The sequence below is a fragment of the Diabrotica undecimpunctata genome, chromosome 5 (assembly GCF_040954645.1).
Source record: "Diabrotica undecimpunctata isolate CICGRU chromosome 5, icDiaUnde3, whole genome shotgun sequence".
NCBI classification, from domain to species: Eukaryota; Metazoa; Arthropoda; class Insecta; order Coleoptera; family Chrysomelidae; genus Diabrotica; species Diabrotica undecimpunctata.
Window position 1 is genome coordinate 10,743,792 of NC_092807.1, and position 24,453 is coordinate 10,768,244.

Below are 24,453 nucleotides of genomic sequence, written 5' to 3' on the forward strand. Positions count from 1 at the left end.
ACAAACGATTTTATAGATAATACGAAAATGTTTAGAACCAAAGTAATTACTTACCAAGGATGATTCTAAATTTCTCGTTCTCACCGACACAAAAGACAAGCGACCATGAGATCGATATTGTAAAATGCATGGACAAGAGTTTGTAGTTCAGATATTGTGTCTACATTCGACATCTGTTACACATTAAAGGAACTAGAGGCAATTATTCAACTAGCCCCGGTCTCCTCTACTTGTTTATTTTATTGAACGCATAACTTTAGACTACGTGTAGCTTTCGACTGCCTCTTTGGAGCCATCTTCAAGACTCAGTTTAGTTCTGAGGTTACAGTTCGCTACCTCCCGAGTTCATATCACAGGCACTGCTGAATCAGTTTTATACGTTTTGAAAATTTGCCATCAGTAAAAATAAAACAAGCATATAATAAATTATTTGAAATATATTAATATTTTTAAAGATCACATATACACAAATAAATTAACGTCAGTATATCTACAAAATACATACATAAACGCACTAAATTTGAAACAAATCTAAAATTTGTTACACTTTTATACAGTCGGTCCGCCGGATCTTTGCACAAGTATGACATTATTCACGAATTATTTTTTATGTTACGTCTCTTTCCTACTCACAGAAACTAAAACTATTAACTTAAACCGCCTGTCCATACACAACACCATGCATTGAACAAAGACAGCCATCGAACAATGATCGCTGATTGATTCGTCTACTGACAATTGACATGACAATTGGAAATTTTGTTTTGACACAGTGTAATATTTTTATAAATTATTTTCGTTTGATTTAAATAATCAATCCTTTTTCATACTTTAAATATACATATTTTTAACAAACAGTTGTTATAACGACTAACCCTTACCTTCGTGTTCAATTTATTAAGGTAAGAATTCATGTATTAGCTAATAACGAATAATAAATTTTTTTAACCTCTAAATTGACATTAATTATTTAAATATAGCTAAAACTACGTCAACGGACAATATGAAATATTTTTAAAGGTTTTTATTTTTAGAGTATGCCTGGCAAGCCTTTAACTTCTCAAGCTTAGCAACTGTGTTGAATGTGTTGGAGTATTTCGAATTAGAAAAAGTAAATGGAGGGCCTTTGGAGCCATTTTAGTCTGTTCAACAGGTAACATATTGAAATGTATGTTCGTTTATGAAAATCATTAAACAATTCTTTATTTAAGAGAGTAGCTGCTGCATTAAAAATATAACGACGAACAGTATGTACAATTATTAAAAGGAAAGAAAATAATCACATTCTTTCAAAGCCAGGCAAAAGTAGACCTCGTCCGAAAAACAAAACAACTGATCTGTCTGAGGGATCAAAAATGGCAGTGCGTAATACAGTATACGACATGTACCAACAAAGTAAGTAGTTAAAAATTTCTTCAATCTGAATTTGATATACCATAAGATAATGGTATCATGTACCATGATAACCAGAAGGTACTTTTTAATCAATACTTTATATAAATGTATGTTGTAAAAAAGATTGTTGAGAGTAGTTTAAGAAAATTTCTGCTGAATACATTAATGGATATTAAGTCAATTTTCTTGTGAGTTTTTTAATTTGAAATAATTTATAGTTTTATAAAATCAAAGTATTACTTCTTTTTCATTGAACTAGTTATAACAGTGTGGTTTATTCTGTACTTATCTGTTCTTTTTTTTTAGAGAAACATGTTACTCTGCAAAGTATAAGTAATGAATTAAGGGATAAAGAAGTTGCATTTATTGGCAAAACATCTGTTAGCATGAACTACTAAAAGAACACGGCCATGAAGTGTTGAGACTACCTCCTTATCACTGTGAATTCAACGCTATTGAATTAATTTGGGCAAACTGCAAGTCATATTACAATAAGAATCTTGGTAGAGATGGACATTCTGATAATGCTGTTATAAATATGTGGAAAGAGGCACTAAACCAATGTAACACAGAAATTTGGGAAAAATGTGTGAAACATACTCATGAAATTATTACAAAGTGGTATATCCGAGAAAAAAATATGGTTGACACTAACATTAAACCAATCATAATAGACACTGGTAATATGAGTGGCTCAGATTCTGACAGTGAAGAATTCTTAAATTTATGATTGGCTACATGGCTGTATAGTGTATGAGGCTTCAATAAATATTTAAATTATATTATTGTTATAATAAATTCTTTTTTACCCAGCTCAAGTTTTCTATTTTTTAATTTATTATGCATAGATTTCTTTATTTGAAGTTCGTTGTGTTAATTTTTGTATGACCATTTTTTAAAACAAAGTGATTACTTAAGTCTGAAAACCATATTTAACACTGAATAAACAAAATTATCAAGATGATGGAGCACTGGAGTAGATTTATATTCAGTTTTTTAGATCTTGTAGTGTCTACCCGTTTCGGATATTGGCGACTATCATGACAATTTGTACTTTGCACACTGCTGGTCTGAAAATATTTGTTGTGTTGAACCACATACATAGATTCTTCAGCCAGGAAATCCTTCGCCTTCCTGAGCCTCGTTTTCCATCTACTTTTTCCTGTAAAATTAGTTGCAGCAATTCATATATTTCGTTGTTGCTAATGATGTGACCAAGGTATTCTATTTTGGCTGTTTTTATTGTGGTTATCAGCTGTTTTTCTTTTTCCATTCTTAATAAAACGTCCTGATTAGTAACGTGACCGGTATAAGATATCTTCAGGATTCGACGATAAAGCCACATTTCGAAAGCCTCAATGTTCCTGCAGGTAGTGTCTGTGAAAGTCCACGACTCAACTCCGTACAATAGTATACGAAAGATATAACATGGTAGTAACCTGATTTTTATGGGTGTGAATAAATCATGACATTTGAATAGCTTAGCCATTTTTGAAATGTAGATTTGGCTTTCTCTATCCTACATTTAATTTCTAAGGAATGGTCCCAATTTTTACTCTTTCTGTTCATTAACCTGAATGCTTTATGGTAATCAATGAAGCATGCATATGTATTGCAGTTCACATCTCTACATCGTTGAAATAGCCTTTTTATGCTAAAGAGAGCCTCTCTCGTACCCACTGCATTCCGAAAACTAAACTTTGTACTACGGCTGAATTTTTCTTCGCACAGTCTATATATTCTTTGATGTATGATTTTTAGAAATAACTTTAAAAGATGGTTCATTAAGCTGATGGTCGGCAAATCACTGCAGGATACGGATTTTGTTTTCTTTGGTACAGCAATAAACGTCGGCGTGACTTCAGCCATGTTCTTGGTTCATTAAATATTTTTATTAGGAGTTGAGTACCGTTGGTGTTAAATAGTTTTATGATCAGCATGTGCATTGTCAGGTCCAGGAGCTTTGCCATCTTTTGGTTGTAATATTGCCTTTTCCACTTCATTTGATGTGATTTGTAAGTGGTCATTACATATGTGGGATGGAGGTTGTTGAGATCTACTATCATCAGAGTTCTTTGATAAACTTGGTCCATATGCAAATTTCTTGATTTTTATCTGTGATGATGTTTCTCTGTTGATCTCGCAGTTTGTTAGCTGTATTTAATTTCTAAAGACCAGCTGCTTGTTTATGCATTTTAAACGTATCGTGTTTTTCTTTCAATAAATATATTTCTTCACACTGTGATTTTAACCAATTTTCTTGGGCCTTTCGTATTTGTGTTCTTATTTGTCTGTGAATATTGTTGTACATTCTTGTGTTGTTCTTTGATTTTTTTCTTTTTTCCATGAGTTGCAGTATCTTGTCATTCATCTGACTGTTCTTTTTCTCTTTTTTCTATTAGATGTTCTTATCTAATCTTTAAAAACGTCTCTTTTGTTTACTCACATTTTAGTCTTCTCATATCACATTTTTGTTACTATTCTTTTTTGTAACCTTCTTAAATCTAAACCGATATTTACCAACAACAGGAACATCATCTGACGATATGTCAGTACCATATATTTGCTTATATTCAATAAAAATACTTTAATTTCTTATTACTATGGTTTAAATATTTATTTACTGTAGATGTTATTGGACAACCTATAGGTTTCCAAAAATTGAAAAATCACGTTCATAAATGTATACGTATCCAGTTTTCTAAATGCAATAAATGAAATAAAAGAGAAGTATAAAAACGTCAATTGTAATATTAGCCATTTTCTAATTTTTATAATAATTCTTATAGCCGACATACGTTTGACTCACATGTTTTGATTTATTTCCTATAATAAGAATGATGACGATGTGCAAAGATCCGGCGGATCGACTGTAAATAATTTTTAATAGAAAATTTGGATAGTTATCAAATTTTTGCAAATTTTGTAATATTGTTTTATTCTAGTTTAAAAAAATTGAAAAACAAACTAATTCCAACTCGCTTTATTAGTAAATTAGATATGGACAATTGGACATATGGACAAATATGGTGTTTCGAAGAGGGTTTAATTTAAAATTCATTCAATACAAAAGATTTGTTTTTTGTTCATGGTGATATTATCACATTTGTAACCAAACGAGAACTAGTCTGCATCGCTACCATCTGAAGCGGATGAATAAATCAGCATAATGTAACAAAGTGCTAAGGAAAGTCATATCTACATTCAAAATTAAGAAAAGAGGGACATATCGTCTGTGCTTTCAACAAAGCTTGTAGAGCAAATTAAGAAATCGAAATGCGCCTGCTGTGACCGTTGAGATTATCAATGAAAATATTCCAAGCGTTTTACGAAATGTTGGGTGGAATCATGTCAGGTAGACTTTGGTTTAGGAAACTATGTGGAAAATGGGTGCCGTGTTGACTCCAGAACATAGCGAAAATTATATTTAGGCTGTAGGCTGATTTTTCGTAGGATTTCAAATTAAAACGAGAAAGACTGGAGACACATCGTCTCTTGTGATAAAACGAGAGTACCTGCAGTACCACCAAACTCATTTTATAAAGGAAAACCATGGAATTAGTATTTTGGGACTGGAAAAGGGATTTTATTTGTCCATTTCATACTCAAAGCGACCATCATTAGTATTACTGCTTGTTGTAGGATCCTAAAGAATATAATAGAAGGAGCATGTTGATTCCTTGTGTATCTTAATTACAACGCCAAACTTTATATCGTCTGGCTTACATATAACTCGTTTGGAAGAACAATATAACTCCCTCAGTTTACTCTCCCAATCTGATACCTTCAAAAAACTTTATTAGAAAAATGTGTACACATTGGATGCCATTTTAACTACAGAACAGCGCAAAAAATCATATTTCGGTTGAAGGTAAATTTATAAAATGTCAGTACGGTACCTACAAAAGCACTAAATTCATTCTCCATCAGTAAAAATAATCAAAGTTTGGTTTTCAGGTAGGAAAATCAGGGCATCCATATTTTATAGCAGAAAAAGGATCTAGTTGGTCGATTTCATACACAAATCAACCTCCATCAACGTTGATTCTTCTTGTGAGACTCTAAACAGACAATTACTATTTTTATTGGGAATAAGCCACAATTTAAGTTTAAAATAAGTTTATTTTCGACGTTTCTGAAAAGAGATAAAAGAAAGCAGAGTGCTTATTCCTTCATTGTAACGCCAGAGTGTGACCCACTCAATGCTCCTGACCTAATACAGTAGGATATTGAATCACCATATTTTCATAAATTAAAAAAGCATGCTACTTCATACATATAAATATGGTGAAATTCATTCAATATAAAAAGTGATATAAAATGCAATAAATTAAAAGAATTGAAAAGAAAAAACTAAAAATTTTTGACAATAGGGACAAAAAATTGAATATTTGATTTTTACAAAAATTGACTGAGAGACCTCTACACAAGAGAAAACGTTATTCAGTGCAAATGCATAGGCATCTTGAAAGCATTTATCCAAAAATAAAAATCTTAAGTTTCTTTGTATTCAATATTTACCATATTGAAGACCTCAATTTCGAATCAAGCTTGACATTCTAGCTACAAAAACTCTCTGAAGTTGAAATGCATTTTACCCGAAACAAATTACAAAAATCTAAATTTTATCATCTAACTTCTTTGTTTTCACTTTTGACATACTTTGGCGAAGTAACCTTACTTTTTCCGACATGTTTTTCATGTAAGTCTTTCAACATGTCCCAGAATACTAAACACAGAGCACCGTGTGGCGCAAGTCTCACATAACTGGCAGTAACGCCTTTGTAGAAGCCTCTTAAACCTTCTTTTTTGCCGATTTTGATGAAAGCGTCGAATATTCCGTTGTACAAAAGTCCTCTTCCGCTTTGGTCGACACCTGCGCAAAAAGATGATAGTTATTAATTTTTCCCACATACTCTGCTGTTTATACGCGGTCACAAATTGAAAATGTCATACCGATAATACATTTATTTCCGTAAATAATAGAAAAATCGGAAAGAGAGCTCTCAATTTTGGTTGCCAAGGGGAAACATTCCTAGCAAGGGTAAATGTTAACAATTTTAAATGGAGAGGGTATTTAAGTGGTATAATATTTAATTATAGTATTAGACTAATTTAATATTTTTTGCTCAGCAGTTGACAAAAATAGTTAAAGAAGTAACTAGTAATTATTTGAACTTAGATACAGTCCATCTAATTTACTTGCACGTTGTACGTCATTATCATTGACTATTGACAGAGATGGAAGTTGACATAGTTGCCAAAATATAAAAAAATCCTGAATCCATTTTAAATCAAATAGGTCACACATGGACGTATAAACACAGTCTGTGTTTATACGTCCATGAGGTCACATAATTATTGCAAAAGTGGATTATACAAAAAAACAAATTAATATTTAATGTAAATAAATAGAAACAAAACAAGAGTTAAAAAATAATCTTGTTAAAAACAATTTGAGCCGCTTCTATGCGTCGTATAAAGATGTAAAATGGAATACATAGATATTTATTTTATTTTATGTAAAATGTAAAATAAAAAGTGTCAACACCGCAACTGTCAAATTAGTGTTACCAATTTATGCCAAAATATCACCTTCGTTCGATTACAGTTAGTGTACGTTCCGAACAAATGTTCTTCATAAAAAAGCTTTATAATGCATTTATACAAATTAAATGAAACATATTATTGTGTATTTCTTTAAGTTAACATTATTAGAAACTTTAAATATTATTTCTACGCGTATATAATAAAATATGTCTATTGTCTGTAATGGCAGTGTACTCGGCAAAGTGATTCTGTTGGTATCATGTGACCTCACGGGCTATGACGCGGATGAGGTGCAACCATCGAGCAAAAAGACAAAAGAGGGAATGTAAAGGTAGTGGGGGCAAAAATATTGTTAGACAGGAAGTGCCATCTTGAGAGGCCACATTAAACAAGGAAAGAGAGGCTCTTTCCTTGTTTAAGAAATCAAATTTAGTTGGGTTATGCTATTGTTTGTCCCAACTGTCACATGAAAGATTATTTGTATTTGTATTGAAGTTTTTTAACAATTATTTCACATGTTAGACTATTATTGTTATTATTTAATTAAAACTTTATTGCGTTCTAGTGTTAAAAAAAGTATTTTAAGTGTATTATGTATTAATATTATGTAATATAACAAATAAATAGAAAAATTAAAACCCCTACACCACTGTATGATTATTGTGAAGTGTCATGAAATTTAAATTTGGCGCATTCGCATTTCCGGATATGTCCGCCATCAGAGGCCACTTTTTTGGTCTCCTTTTCATAATGATTAGATTCCTTCTTTTGTCTTTTTGCTCGATGGGTGCAACGGTAAGTAAATTAGATGAAGTATAAATGGTTGTAAAGTTAATAGTAGTAAATAAAAATTATTTTATTGAGGATGATTTTAATTTAATCTACACGCTTTATATTGGATTTTAGTTACTTTAATTTTATAATAATATCTTAATTAGTATTATTAATTAATTAATCAAAATAAGGTAGGCATCAGACTGCTCGACCGATCACGACCAACCGTCCGACGGTGAACAATCAATTTTTGTATTTTTATTTTTAAACTCACATTACTCGTTCGTGTTCCATCGACCGACCGTCAAAACGCCAGGACGCTGTAGCAGCATAAGCACATTTTTGTAATATTATTTTACCAGGCTTTTTGTATAAAATTGAATTAAAATTAGCAGCGATAATTCTACTGATAAATTGTTTATCACTTATTTGATGTGGAAGCGTCTTCGTAGGCGTAGGACAGTTTGGGTGCGTGAAATTTTTTAAAAAGACACCAACAAGGAGAATTATTTGTGTTATATCCCATTCTATTAAATTTCAAAATTATTACCGCATGAGCAAGCCCAAATTTTATAGGTTAATTACAAATTTTGAAATGTCAATGGTCAATTTCATTGCTCAGAACAGTATAAATGAATGCGAAATGTTCCATGTTCATCGACCAAACGATCAAAAATTCCAACAAGTCCGATCGCGATCGGTCGCTGTTAGTGATGGACGGTCCACCAGTCTGACTCTACGCCTACATTTTCATAGACTCGTAATGTTGGTCGATCGTGGACGGTCGGTCTGGTCGAGTAGTCTAATTCCTCCCTAATACAGGTAAGTATGCACTATATTAATAGTTGTTTAAACGATTTAACCTTTATTTTGACCCCTTACTGCACAGAAAAAGACGGCAACTTTAATTTCATGTTTCATTAATCCTTTCGTTACACCCTGTAGTTAAACTATACTAAACTATATGTAGGTGGTTTGTGAACTATATGTCTCGAAAGAAGAAGAATGACTGATTGAAGATCTCCCTCTATTTTCATGGGAGCCGGCTCAGATAAAAACAATAGACGTATACAAAAATATATATAAAAACCTTTATTTTTTCCCACAATCCCCCCTTCTAACAATAGCTCTGGCTGATGAGGTATGCAACATGAGTCTTGAGTATATATGAAGAGTGGATATATATTTATATAACGGGCAAGTGACAAAAAATCAATATACAGTCTGTCCCAAACCCTTCTTTCAGTGCGTCACTAATTTTGACGTCATATAGGATTTTAAGAATGTCGAGAATTATTGCATGGAATTTTAGTTAAATCTGACAGTTGAAGGATCGTAATCGGCTAAATGTGAAAAGGTTATTTTTTGAAAACGTGGAGTAAAAATTTTAAGAAATTAAAATTTTTTTTAATTTACAAATTAGAGGTCCCGTCCTGTATAAAAATTTTTATTGTGCATTATATTGGAACGGCAGTTTGTCATAATTCCTATTCTATACATTCCAAGGAAAGTGCTTAATTAGCTAAGATTTATTTATGTATTTATTATTATTTATTACAAACACTATGGCTAAAATGTATAGTATTTAAACTACTAATATGAATATTTTTTAGAATAATTTAAAACTTACTTCACGAACGGCAGAAACTGGTAATAAAGTTGTCCCAGCCTCTTTTTCTAATTGAAAATAATTTAATAATTTTAATATTAGTCTTTGTTCATTCTCGGTATATCTCGGCATATTTAAAATATTTTTATGACAATAAATAATAATAAATATCACAAAAACCAAATGGATGTTAGTAAGCAAAACCCAACAACCACCACAGCAACTGATATTGGGCGATGAAAGAATTGAACACGTGGATTCGTACATCTACTTGGGAACAACAGTTAACTCAAATTGGGATCAAGCGAAGGAAATACGTATAAGAGTAGAAAAGGCAAGAGCATCGTTCACTAGCATGAAGCAAATTTTCACCTCTAAAAGCCTCACCCTACCTCTCAAAATTCGACTTCTGAAATGTTATGTATTCCCGGTTTTGTTATATGGAATGGAGGCGTGGACAATGACCGCAACATTGATGAAAAAAGTAGAGGCCTTCGAAATGTGGGCTTACCGACGTATATTACGTATATCCTGGACTGAGCACGTGACCAACGAAGAGGTACTACGCCGGATAGGTAAAGAGAGAGAGGTAGGAATAAGTATAAAGAAAAGAAAGTTGGAATACTTGGGTCACGTTATGAGACATAATAAATATAGAGTACTACAACTGATCGTCCAAGGGAAAATAGACAGCAGAAGGGGTCCAGGGAGGAGAAGACACTCGTGGCTCCAAAACTTGCGGCAATGGTTCGGATTGTCATCTGCTGAACTATTCAGATCTGCCGCAAACAAAGTCAGAATAGCCATGTTGATTGCCAACGTTCGGAACGGATAAGGCACATGAAGAAGAAGAAGATGACAATAAATACAAAATTAAATTTTCACTGTAAAATGTCTGAAAATACTATCCTGGAATGAAAATTATCATTTTATCAGTTGACATTGTCAAAGTACTGTCACTATCGAGACCATCTGCGTCAAATTATATTTATGCGTATCATTGATTGGATATCTATTTAGCGTATTCTAAACTCCAACCAATTATATATCCGTAAGTAGAATTCGCTTTAATATGCAAATACCCGTGAACGATATATAATTTTCTAAGTTCTATGTATAATAATCACAGACTCACGTTTTTTTCTGTCACTTCTAGCTTAATGCGTTAGAGAGAATTCGATAAACTGTGACGCACTGAAAGAAGGGTTTGGGATGAACTATATGTGTTTTTTCCATTATAATGATCTATGCAACAAAGCCGTTAACGCGTTAACCTGTATTATGGGCCAAGTGGCAGTTGCATTGGAAATAGTTCTAGATAAATCCAACAGATAGCGTCCACGCCAAATACAGCGTTTCGTTTCCAATATAGTGGGCCAAGTGCATAGCCACATCACCTGTCAGAGTCAAGTGTCAGCTGTAGTAAGTCGGTAACTGCTGCAACCATTACTTTTCTGATTAATTTATTGCGATTGGGTTGTGTTGAGGTGTGTTAGTTAATCTCTTTCTTAGAATTTTGATCTAATTATTATGATATGAATGATAATGAGGAACAACGAAGGCGAAAGAAAGGGGAAGGGTCATGGCAAATAGTACGTAAAAAGATGCGATTAGTAGGAATGGCCTACAAAACTAAAGAAAACAAAATAGTGGATGCTAAACAGCCACCATCTGAACAAGTAAGTGTTTTATTTATACTATAAATACTTTTAATTCAGCTTGATGTTATACTGTAACGTAACCCACGTTGTTCATAGTAATAAAAGGTTAGGATTAAGTATAGGTTATGTCGGCTTTAAAATCATGCTTCGTGATGATTGTAGTACAATATCGCGAATATATGTTTGAAGGGTTGGAGTTATAAACGGATTGCCAAGTTTCCTTTAGTAGATAAGCGTATAAAATCATTAATTTATATTTTTACTTTTAGGTTTTATGCAAATGTAAAAATAACTGCAAGCACTTGGAACATGAACAGAAACTGAAGTTATTTGTTGACTTTTATAAAATAGAAGATTCTGATATACAAAATACTCACCTAATGGGGTGGATAAATCTCTTACCGATAAACCGTCGGCATAAAGGTGTAATAGCCAAATCCAGTAATAAACAAACATCTATTTCATTTAGTGTTCCAAATGGATCAGGGAATATTGAAAAAGGTGGATTGAAACTCTTGTTAAATATTTACAATCGGGAGAAACTTCTTACACGGAAAAAATGGGCAATAAGGGAAGAAACTCAAAGTACTCCACTGCAGACAAACAACGGATTGTTGACCATGTTAATTCGTTCCCCAGAGAAGAAAGTAACTACTCGAGGGCTGAGAGTGAAAAGGATTATTTAATTACTGATTTAAATAAAAGTAGGCTGCATCTTGTTTTTAATGAAAAACATCTCGAAAACAAAGTAGGGATAAAATATTTTGTTCAAATATTTAAACTTGAATTCCCGAAACTATCATTTCGCCAACCACGTAGTTATACGTGTGACACCTGAGATATGTTACAAGCTGCAATCAAGAGCAATACAGCAGAACAAAATAATAACAAAGGACGCTTAGAATTCCACCATCGTAAGGCAGGTTATGGAAAATGATCACCAGAACTCTCAAATGCCCAGAAGCGACGTTTGCACTTTTAGTATGGATCTTCAACAAGTGTTTTCTTTGCCAGCTCTTACTCACAGCAAGATGTATTACTCAAGACAGCTCAGTGTTTACAATTTCGGTATACATGTAGGCGACAACAATGAAGTTTTACGTTTATGTGGCATGAAGGGCAAACAGGTAGGGGCGGTAACGAAATTGCCCTGAGCTATTTTAAAAGCTATAAAATGTAAAGTTACGCCAAAACGGAAACTTATGTTTTAGAGTGATAACTGCGCTGGACTAAAAGCAAGATGCTTTTGTACTTATGGTTTTATATAATTGCTGAAGGTTTCATTGATGAAGTTGAGCAAAAGTACTTTGTTCCAGGTCACTCTTTTTTGAGTTGTGACAGAGACTTCGCCCAGATAGAAAAAAGAAAACGGAAGTGACATTGTGAGGTGCCACTAGATTTGCTGAGAGTTATTGTATCAGCAAGGCTAGAACAACCTTATTTGGCATCCGTAATGGAAAATGAAGATTTTTTTGATTTTAAATCAGCAGCTGAAAACACGATTACTACCAACAATGTGCAAAATCATTAATTTGCATTTAAACTAAAATAAATCTCAATAAAATAATTTTTATTTACATAATATCTTTAAAATTATTAATCTCAGTGTAGGCCACCTCTAATTACTTCTGTAAATTCAGCTATCATTGGAGAAAACATTAAACGCCAAATTCTGTCCCAATTAATCCCCCTTCCCATTTTAATTCCCTTTGAACCTTGAAGGCTAAAAACTATTCACTAAAAGTTTTTTCCCTGACAAAAAAATTGACCTGCCCTTCCAACGGCGGGAAGTTTTCAAATTGTCACCCTGCATTTATATAAAATAGTAACGTAAACATTACCTTGATTATATAGTCGTACGGAGACCAAATCGAATGGATTCATCAATATACACTGGAATACACCTCCTATAATACTGGCAACGAATGAAGTCACTATGGGATATCTTACAAACACATCATAATCTCTTAGCATATCTTTCGTTACAGCAAAGGATGTTAGTTGCGCTGAGGAGCCTACGACTGCTCTTAGGACCACTGCGTTGCCTCCTCTCCATAATCCAGATATCTAAAAGAACATAAGTGATGAAAATATAACAATATACAACTAGTATGTTTAATTGGGCTGATTTTTCACTAAGTTTTTTTCCGATTAGAAAGACCTTTTTCTTTAGATACTAGGGGAAACTGGGTAACAGTGAGACATGGGTAACAGTGAGACACTTGAAATATCTCCCCCCCTTTTCGCCACGTGTACAATATTATGTAGATATCATTACTTGTGCGTGCTTGCTGTATTCAAGGTTACTGATTTCTAATATGTTCGGCGGCCGTGCAGTTTCAGTTTAGCATTTATCGTGATTGAGTGTGTTTGGTGGGCACTAAGTAAAATAATACAGGTACTTTGAGAATTTTTTATAAAAGCATGTTAATTATAAGGATTTTTTATACACACTCGTTATTACACACTCGTTTATTTTAAGAAGCACATTATTGCTCGTACTCCACCTTTTACTTTAGGCTATTTTTGAAAGTAATGGAATACTTCATTCTACACACCTCCAGTTCAAAGCAAAATCCCAGTCTTTTGTTTTATGACAATCACGAGAGTCACCTTTCTGTCCAGGTTATAAATCTTGCTAAGAAAAATGGCGTTACCATTGTTACTTATCCAGCACATTCAACCAATAAGCTACAGCCTTTGTTGGTTAAATGAAAAAAAATGTCTCACTGTTACCCAGTTTCTTCTAATTTGTATAGTGTCATTGTAATAACACTGATAAATTGTGCAATAAAATCCAATAATATTAAATAATATTTATTGTTTTATTTAAAAATTCTTTATGAAAGGTATATAGTTAAAAAGATTCTTTCGGGCTACACCACAGAAGGTTTTCGGACTATTCAATCAAATTCAACTTCGGATTTCGGAAAGTTATCGTTCAAAACGATTTCCGAACTTGAAAATGAAACGTAAATAAACTTATTTTTAACTTAAATTGTGGTTTATTCCCAATAAAAATAGTAATTGAAGTTGAAATAAATAAATAAAACTTACCCCATCTTTATGGTAAATACTTCTAAACGCAGCAAAGGCTCCCTTGTGACCGTGCTGTGTGCCTACGGATATATTATCCGCAGCTTGTGCTTGGAGTTGTGTCTTAACTAGAAAGAGAGGACTACCCAAAAATGCTCCTGCTGCTCCAGAAAAGGCGCTTGCTAAGGCACTGCGGTAAAAAATAGTTTTTCCATGTTCGTTGGTTAAGTATTCTTTCTTATGTAGCCATTGATAGATACCTGGAGTAAACAGAATAAGATTAATATTTAGTAGATTATACTATACTTAACTTCTCTATTTAGATATCACTAGTTATTTCTCTAGTTGAATTTTAGAAGAACTTCATCAAGTATTTTAACAAGATGTTCACTTACCTAGTCTGGTACTATTTCTGACAGAATGCATCAGTATAGCGGTTCCGAGTCCCTTCTGAAGTCCTCGAATGCCTTCATTTTTCGCTATGACCCAACCAGCGTGGAAGACGTTTTTGTAAAAAACTTGATGTTTCCCTCTAGCTTGTAGTTCTCCTTGCAATTGCATGCGTGTCTTGACCACATCGAAGGGGTTGCTAAATATGGATGCCCCGCTGGCTGCCAAACCCCCGATCACGAAATCCATGACTCTTTGTTACTTAACTATTCTTAAATGCAAAAATAATTATGTCAAATTACGATCTATATACATAATATAATTATTCTTTTTTATTTCTTTTTCTGTATGCAGTCTACTTCTCTTGTTATATTTGTTAGTATTAGGACGACTCTATAGATTGTTTCTATAGATGTCGCTATGAGCTTCTTTGACAAAATTTATTCATAATTATAACAAGAAAATGAGTTTCAAGATAACTAAATATATTCAGAATAACATGTAAATAATACAACATTGCAATCGTAGTAGAAGAAAATAAAATACTGAGGAAATCAAAGAAGAGTACAAAAAAAAGTTAGTCCAGAAAACCCAATGTATATATCTTCACTAATCTGTAAATCATATAACTAAAGGGCGGATAATATAACATTCACCTTCGATACTGAATTAGATCCTTAACCGCTGCCTGGACTATCAAAGAAAATGAAAAACAATAGCTGGAAAACAACTTTTTCTCGTCAGTGAATTAGGCCTAAGGGGGATACTGAAACCTAACTAAAGTTTAGGGGGTGGTATATGGAGAAGGAGATGATAAATTAGAGAAGAACTAGCAAAGAAGTTATAATAAAAAGAATGGCTTAGCTCAAAAGAACACAGAGACACAAAACCTCAAGCACGAATTCGGGCTAGCCTCACTACACTAGAATTTGGCTTTGAGATAAGGGGAAAAGAGATCCTTTTATCCAAAAGAATACAATATAATAATGCACCGGAAAATCTGGAACTATAAAAGGGGTAAGATAAGAGAATATACGGAGATGCCTAGGAAAATACTGAAATGGGCGCCAGCTAATTTCTGAAGGAAATTAACGAAAAAATAAATGAAGTTATGAACAACAAGGAATAAAGTACTATTGATTTAATACCCTGTAGTAATGTTTAAAAACCGAAAAGACACTATTGACCTTGTTCTGCTATATTATAACTGTAAGCAGGAACTGAAATAAAAGCAAAACTACTTGTAACAAATATATTTATAATATTAACAACTAACAAAACTCACCTATATCTATATATAGAAAATATAATTACAGTAGTGGGGCTACGGTATGCGAGGACCAAAAAGCCACGACAAAATGAAGGACCCCCACTACTGGGCCAAACAAAAAGATATATATATATATATATATATATATATATATATATATATATATATATATAATTTTTAAAAACCCTGATACATAAATTTCTTCCCTTCCCTTTTAAAACCCGCTATACAAAAATCATGAACCCCTTCCCTATCAATGCATCTAGTTTAATTAATTAATAACTATTTACCTAACTTTTTATAGCTGATACAAAAACTGTAATAAGTACTAACCTTGGTATATGCATATACAAAGTTGTAAATTACAAGAAAAACCTTAACCCTGAGAAACTTGTTGTTAATGTCTGTCACAACACTACAGCTGTCCTGGTTAGGTCCCCTTAAGACTCTGACGGTCCTTGAGGCTCCGAAAAAAACGAATGACGAAGAACGCTGTGGTTCTGGAGACAATCGGTTCCTGGTTACCAATGGGTTGAAGTAGGTGTTTGGTTAAACTAATTCTAATATTAAACGTTATTCTAATCGGGTGAAATCTGGGTTTTAATAATTATTTCGGTAGATTTGGAAGCCGGGTCTTAAATATTCATTTCTACAGATTTGGAAGTCGGTTGTTCAATCAAGATTCTTTATCATTTGTTCCAATTTCTCCCTTGATGTTCGGGGAAAATATTAAATCCAATCCCAGATTTTCTACCCGATTTTAAGACGAAAAGTGCCGGTAAAGGCTTGGAGAAATAAACCTCTCAGTGTGAGTTGTTGGCCAAAACTGCCCTTAGCTGAGCGCCTCTTGACCTGTAGTTGTTACACTTGCGCATCGTTCTCGTCTATTGCCCATAAACGTTTCATAAACGGGATTCTGAGGGGTTTTAGGATTTTAATAATAAATTATATTAATTAATTATATGTTAGCAGTTGTGACTGCTACAATACCACTTAAAAAAATGTGCCTCCAGACTCTACCTCATAGGTGGTCGGGAAAAAGGTCGATAATAAACTAATAATATCATTAGAATGTTAATAAAACAATAAATTATATGAATAACAAATATATAATGAAATACTAAGCCTAATGGTTCGTTTTTATCTTATTCTTATGAGTATTGAAGAAATTAAACAAATGTGTAGTGAATATTACTCTACGAAAAACCCTCTATAGTATTGCTCTGACGTCATTTTATTGTAGAATGACCAGAAGAAAGTTATAATGCCGAAAATAGTTACTTTTGTTTATAATTTTTTTATTTTCAATTTTACGATAAAAAGTAATACAAATAAAGTTGTAGAAAATTTAATTTGCTACAATAATGCTTTATAAAATTTTCTGTACGGTTGCTAATTTTACGATATACAGCACAAAAAACCTTTGCCCCTCTTTTTCCAAGATGGCCGTGGGACCTCACAAACTTTTTTTTTTTTTTCGTCTTTATAGAGGGGGGTCTGGAATCTTCGAAAGACATCTCAATCCAGGACGCCGCCGCCTGACTAACTTTAGTGTAGGATTCATTCCCAGACCTTCCTCTGTCATCCAGCGATCCGGAAGCGGAATGGCCGCTGTAAGGCCGGCATCACTTCCGAAGCACTACCTTTATTCATTCATTCTCCATTCATACACATCCACATCCACACTCTATTCATCAGCAAGGAGGCTCCCTGTTTCGTTCCAGGTAGCGCGTAGAAGACACTCATCGCTCCTAGTTCGGCATCATTCCCAGATGGGCATTTTCTCCTTCCCCACAGTCTGACTCACGCATTCTAACTCATACAGTGTGACCCACTTTTCTAGCTTCGCCTTTCAGCATCATTCACTCTTACCTTTAGCGTTGGTCCAGCTGTCTTTCTTCCTCTTCCTTTTTCTTGATCACTGCACGGATATAGCTGTGTATGTTAGTCCAACCTAATTTATTTTCAATCATTCTCTCAATCATTTCTCTCACTGTAACAAAATTCACACCTGTCTCTCTCTCCATTCTGTTCCTTTCCACTATCCATCTGCTGCAATCTAACATCGTATGTGTCCCAGTGTCCGAGTATCCACAGTATAGGCATTCATCTGTATCAGCTTTTCCGATCCTATAGAGGTAGGTCCTAAAACACCCGTGTCCTGTGAGCACCTGCATCAGGAAATAATCCAGTCATCTGTGGCCACAGTCCACCCAATCTCTTATGTTCGGGATCAGCATTTTCGTCCACTGTGCCACATCTTCCGTGTTGTTCCATTCTTCTTGCCATCTTTCAACTGACCTTTCCCTTTCCTGTCTTCTCTCGGCCACAGTAAAGTTTGTGCCTCTTCTCTCATAAAGCTCTTTTCTTTCCCCCGCCAAAACATGCAACGGAAGACATCCAGTGATGGTCCATAAGGCTGCCGCAGACACAGTCCTGTTGGCGCATGCCACTCGCAACAGACTTGTTCTGTCCACTCGTGTCATGAGCCTCCTATAGGCCGTTATCTCTACCGTCCCGCTTCAGACTGGTGCCGCGTTGAGGATGATCGACTGTACAACACCGTGCAAGACCCTCCTGCTTTCGGATTTGGGTTCCCCAATGTTGGGCATCACCCTCCCCGACGCAGCCGCACTATTCGCAGCCTTCGGGACCACCTCCCGCACGTGCTCCCCCCATTTTCCATTCTGGTGCAACATCACTCCTAGATACTTTACTTGTTTCTTGGGTGTTAGACATGCACCCTCACATTTCAATTCAATATTTTGCCTATTCCTTGTCCCCTTCAGTCCTTCAGGGACTTCACAAACTTAAACTTAAGCTTATTATACTAATCACCCCCAGACCAAAAATAAATAAAATTGCTTCCTTTCAAAAATGTAATCTTCATTTATTTACTTGTAAAATGAAAAATTTTCAATAGATTATATCATAGAGACATCACGAACTATGAAGTGAGTTTTCGAATGACTATGATATTACGAAAATCTCCTGAAACTTTATCAAACGAAAATCTGGAACTTTATCAAATAAAACAAGGTATTCAACAAAGAAAAAATAATTCATCGTTAGTAGGTAAGTTTTAATATAAATAAGTTTTTTTATAGTAATAAGTTATAATGAAATATAAGTTTTATCATATATTACTTCCAACAAGTTTCCAATAGAACTTTATACAAACCATCACAAGAACTTTTTATACCTTAATTTTACGTGAGTTGTACCAATAGACACGGCTAATTCTGCACACACTCATGCGCAAAAAACCAAATAGTAAATTTTGTAAGAATTGTAGTAGAAAATATGAAAATAATCATTCAGAAACATAAACATGAATTGGATTAAAAATACATCATAGAATGGAATGTAGATGTTTGTGAGAATTGTGTAATATTTTTATTCGGTTTCATTTCCGTGAAGCGAGATAATGTTTATTATAATTTATATCAAGCAAATCTTAAAGTTCTATTTGAAAGGCAGTCTAGAAACACGTGATTTATCACATCTAGAAGCTCATATGTTACTATATAGTGTGGTATATTAAAAATGCGATTATTATAACAGCTAATGTTAATAATTGACTATTGTTATACATTTTGTTACTTAATGTTCGTTTTTGCTACAGTTAACAACATTTCTTATAGTTTGAAATACAACACAAACTACTTACCCCTAAATACATGGTATTCATACTTTCTTAGAAATTTTTAATTGCATCCTGCAATATTTTCTATAATAGTTCTAATCACAAAACTCCATTCTAAAGGTCCATAACCTAAAAATCATTTAATAAAACATCTATTTTTAAGCCACCTGATTTCTGTCAGTTAGTAAGAAAAGCGAAATGTCTAGTTGCTACGCACCTACGCACTACTAGATTCTGTAGTTAAAACTAATAGAAATTTGCGTGAACAATGTACCTAGTCGTTATTACGCAATATTTGGAGAAAGATAAACTAATTACATCAGATGCTAATTATGTTTTAAGTATCTGAGATGTGATATAGATATGATTTTTTCCATATGACCATTGTTATGTTAAAATTAGAACTGATTAGAAGTTTACCTAATGGAAATATTCAAATATTCCTCACTTAGCATAGTAACTACTTCGACAGTAAAGATATAGTACATTCAAACTTACTCGGACTCGATCCTTAAAGTGTCTTATTCATTATAAACACCCAGACCTACTAGTGATCGCGAATCAATAGGTACATTCTGTTTGATTCACAGCTTTTCGTTTACGTACTGAGCCTTTCTCCAAACAGGAAAGCATTTCTTGTTTTTTAGAAACTCAAAATTAGATCACAAACTTAAACCATTTTTTTTGGCCTTACTTTTATTTTTTTTTATATGTTGTGGCGATACAACATTCTGAAAATAACTAGAGAGTTTTATAAAGGCTTCTATACCAGACAAAGATCACAAGACAATTTCCCCAAAACGAGTAAGCACTCTCATAAATCAGGAATGTAAAGTAGCTACTTTTACCCACCAAGGCGTCAGAAATAAGAGTAGCTTTAAAGGAAATAAAAATAACCATCGGTTACAGATATAAATTGACAATCAAAAAGATAATAGAATATGAGTAGAAATCTAAATGCTGCGTCACAAATTCCCAATAGCAGAAGTAAAATAGAACGACAATAAACGATAAACAATACAAAACAAGTAATCATACATCATCATCATTGGTGCTACAGCCCTATAAAAGAGCCTCGACCTTCCCAAGTCTATTACGCCAGTCAGTTCTATCCATTGTCAACTGTTGCCAGTTTGCTGCGCCTATTTGTCTACCATCCTCATCTACACCATCCCTCCATCTGAGTTTTGGTCTACCCCTTTTTCTACTTCCCACAGGTTGTGACATAAGGATTCTTCTAGGAGGGTTGTTCTGCTGTGATCTTGCCAGATGTCCCTGCCCATCTTAGTCTTCCTATTTTTATAAAGGATATTACGTCTTTACCACCAAATATATGTTTATATCTGTGATATATCTCGTAGTTGTACCTCCTTCTCCAAACACCATTTTCACAGATGCCACCAAATATTCTTCTCAGGATCCTTCGTTCAAATATAAGCAGCAGATTTTCATCTGCCTTAGAAATGGTCCATGTCTCCGACCCATATGTCAACACTGGTTGTATAAGGGTTTTGTATATGGTTATTTTTGTTTTTTGGCTTAAGTTTCTGCTTCTCATATGTCTACTCAGTCCAAAATAGCATTTGTTTGCTAGGATTATTCTTCGCTTGATTTCTTCCGTCATGACGTTCTCCTTGGTGATCAAGGAGCCTAAGTATGTGAATTTGTCCACCACTTCAAAGGTAGAATTATCAACCGTGAATTGGTGGCCGATGTTTCTGGCTCTATTGTTGGGTGTTGATGCCATTATCTTAGTTTTATTTTCATTTACTTGCAGGCCGCCTTACACCTAACGGTAGAAAGGCTTAGGACTAAGTAAGTAAGTAAGTACTTGCAGGCCCATATTTTTTGCGTTGTTTGACAAGGTGGTATACATTTCTTCTAGCTTGCGTGTTGTGCGGGCAACTAGATCAACATCATCTGCATGTGCCAAAATTTGGGATGATTTATTAAAAATGTTTCCTCTGCTGTCTATTTGGGCATCCCTGACCGCCTTTTCCAAAGCTATGTTGAAAAGGAGACACGCCAGCGCATCTCCCTGTCGCAGCCCAACATGCGTTTCAAATGCCTGTGATTGTTCGTCCTGTATTTGGACTTTGCAAACAACTTTACGCATTGTAGCCTTAACCAATCTTATCAGTTTATCGGGGATGTGGAATTCTTCCATGGCTTCATACAATTTATTTCTTAGGACACTATCATAGGCCGATTTAAAATCTACGAAAAGATGGTATGTGTCGATATTAAATTCATTGGTTTTTTCCAGTATTTGCCTTAGCACAAAGATCTGGTCTGTTGTTGATCGACCAGGCCTAAAACCACTTTGATATTCGCCAAGAAGCTCCTCTCAATATTCACTCAGGCGACCATATAAAATACTCGAAAATATTTTGTATGCTGTATTAAGGAGGGTTATTCCCCTATAGTTTCTACATTCTAATTCATCGCCCTCTTTGTGTAGCGGGCAAACGATCCCAATACACCACTCTTCTGGGATTTGTTCCTCATTTCAGGCTCTCAGCATGATTTTATATATATGATTAGTCAGAGTAGCACCTCCACATTTAATAAGTTCCGCGGGTATACCATCACTTCCTGGAGATTTATTATTTTTTAGGTGTTTTATTGCATCCCGTACTTCCTGAATTGATGGAGGCTCCAATGGTGTATTGTTGTTTGCTCCTGGGGGTGGTTGATTTGGATCTTCTACTTCGATAGTAAGCAGTTCTTTATAGTGTTCCACCCACCTTTTCAATACTTCTTCTTTTGTATTGAGTATATGCCCTTTCTTATCCTTACATAGTCCGATCCTTAGTTTAAATTCTTTTCTTGCTTTATTTAGATTTTTATAGAATTTTCTTGTTTGATTTTCCTTTTTTAATGCCTCAAGTTCTTCCAATATTCTATTTTCATAAGTTCGCTTTTTTCTCCGATGGATGTACTTCTCTTCTCTTCTGAGATCTTTATATTTTTGTTCTTTTTCTCGGGTTCTTCTTTGCTGCATCAGTTTACATGCATTGTTCTTTCTTCTTGTAATGTCCTCGCACTCAGCATCGAACCACCCATTGCGTGGTGGTGGTCTTTGCGGCCCTAGAATGTTATTTGCTGCGTCTTTAATGTAATTTTTACACATTTCCCATTGTTCACTAATTGTTAGATTCTCTTTAGTTATGTAAGTAATCATACACGTACCGAAAAGTCATTAATTCAATCGCATAAACTGAAAAAAGCAGAAATTTTAATTATACTCAAAAGCAGCCAATAATTACGAAATCGTACAAAAAGCAAAGATTACTTCCTGGCAGGAAAGCGTCCGACAGGTTCTTCGGTATTATAGATCAGAGCAAAGTTTGTTACATCAGGGGAGGAACGGCAAGAGGGTGAAGAATATGAAGGATACAGGAAAGCAAAAGTTACCTTATTCCAAAGATGTTAGAATGGTTCTTCAATATGAATAATTAGATAAAGGTGTATAACATATCACAAGAAAGGGAATAATACGACTAATAAAACGATATAGAACATACAAAGATTGCTCCATGCTAAAAGGGCATTAGAGTCGTTATTCGGTATTAATCATCAGTGAAAACATATATAATATATGAAGTGTAAGAGGAGTGAATGATGAATGTAACGACGTGGCAAAAATCGAAATGATATCCTGCCAAAAAGAAAGTTAAAGGATCATGCAACATAAAATATCTATATCGAAAAATAAAAGACTATGTAAACCCATATCGGACGTATGGACGTATATTTGGAAATGTTTCATAGAAAAGGTGGACGTGATGACTAAATAGCATAAAAAAAGCAAAGATAAGAAGAACAAAACAACATCCCTCATGAGTTCTATTCCTAAAGTCCTAAAAAACAGTCCTATTCGAATTAAAAACTCCGTCCAGTCGAAATATGTCGTACAATTCAATAATAACACAATAATCACCATCCTTTAGGTTACAGCCTAAACTACGTCAGTTCTGATATTTAAAACATTTGCACATCAACTGACATTTAAAACACTAACACGACATACAACACACAAATTCCTAACTACATACCACAAAGACATCCCACACATCAAAATACACACCAAAACTCACCATTCATAAACGTTCCACAAATCACAGATTATTACCACCACCTACACGCAGGTCTTCAACATACTATATCCAAGACAACACAATACATAAACAAACTTTATGTCACAAAGCCTTCATCTCAACTTAAAGCCTATACAAATACTTAGTCGTCGAACATTGATAACGAGTCGGTATGCTCAAGCTTTACAACAACTGGGCATTAGTCAATACCTTTTAGGAATAATCACAGAAGTATATAGGAATAACACTGCTTACCTAGAAATCCCTCTCCAGCTCTCCAAAATTGGAAAAACCACTGTCAGGGAACGGGAATCCCCATAGGAAATGACGTAGTGTTCTCCCTGAACCAATGACCAAGTCGTCCTAGCTCAAGATTCTTATGATCTAGAATTTATGATAAAGCGTCTATACAGAGAATGTGTAAAATGGAGGATACAAGTCAGCATGAAGAAAACAGAATATTTAGTTACAAATTCAGATGCAAGGTTTGAAGTGTTGATAGACGAGGACGTGGAAATCAAAAAAGTGGAAAAATTTAAATATTTTAGACGAGGACGTGGAAATCAAACAACTGAAAAAATTTAAATATTTAGGTGCACTCATTGATAAGACTGCTTGGGAGAAACCGAAATTAAACACCGAGTTAATCAGGGACGTAAAATTGTAGGATGTCTGAACTCCTTATGGTGGGATCGCAACATTTCCAAAAGGAACAAAAAAAGAATAGGGTAAACCATGGTTGAATCAGTTCTTTGTTATAGCTCTGAAGTATGGACAATTAATGCAGACCTGAAGATTTTTGGCAGTTGAAATGGATTATTTCAGAAGAAGTGCTAGAACATCAAGGTTGGAAAGGAAGACCAACGAATCTATAACAAATAACATGAATGCTACAAAAACGGTCATTGACAGAATAGAAAGAAGAGGTTTAAAATGGTTTGGACACCTATTGAGAATACCTGACGAACGTTGGCCCCAAAAACTTCACAGATGGAAGCCCCCTGGAAGAAGAAAAAGAGGTA

At 34.2% G+C, this 24,453-nt stretch overlaps 1 protein-coding gene across 4 annotated transcripts; it reads right to left on the reverse strand.

The window, feature by feature from the left end:
• Window positions 1–419: 419 nt before the first annotated feature.
• LOC140441042 (solute carrier family 25 member 35-like) lies at window positions 420–19,646 on the reverse strand. 4 transcript variants are annotated; one of them, XM_072531452.1, is made up of 6 exons: window positions 19,549–19,646; window positions 19,356–19,460; window positions 14,421–14,681; window positions 14,047–14,285; window positions 12,831–13,056; window positions 420–6,271 (listed from the first exon to the last, which is right to left on the reverse strand). In XM_072531452.1, the coding sequence occupies exons 3-6, from the start codon at window positions 14,662–14,664 to the stop codon at window positions 6,024–6,026; spliced, it is 957 nt and encodes a 318-aa protein (XP_072387553.1). In that variant the 5' UTR covers window positions 14,665–14,681; window positions 19,356–19,460; window positions 19,549–19,646; the 3' UTR covers window positions 420–6,023. The 4 variants fall into 4 exon arrangements, with proteins under 4 accessions (XP_072387553.1, XP_072387551.1, XP_072387552.1 ...); XM_072531450.1 differs by having other exon boundaries at window positions 14,421–14,686; XM_072531451.1 differs by having other exon boundaries at window positions 19,356–19,582.
• Window positions 19,647–24,453: the final 4,807 nt, after the last annotated feature.

Bases quoted from the DNA above. Each gene is read 5' to 3' on its own strand.
- LOC140441042 (XM_072531452.1), bottom strand. From the start codon at position 14,664: ATGGATTTCGTGATCGGGGGTTTGGCAGCCAGCGGGGCATCCATATTT. The intron at 13,057-14,046 runs GTAAGTTTTATT...ATGTTCTTTTAG, and splicing joins GTATTTACCATAAAGATGGG to ATATCTGGATTATGGAGAGG. The intron at 6,272-12,830 runs GTAATGTTTACG...CTTTTTGCGCAG, and splicing joins CGTACGACTATATAATCAAG to GTGTCGACCAAAGCGGAAGA.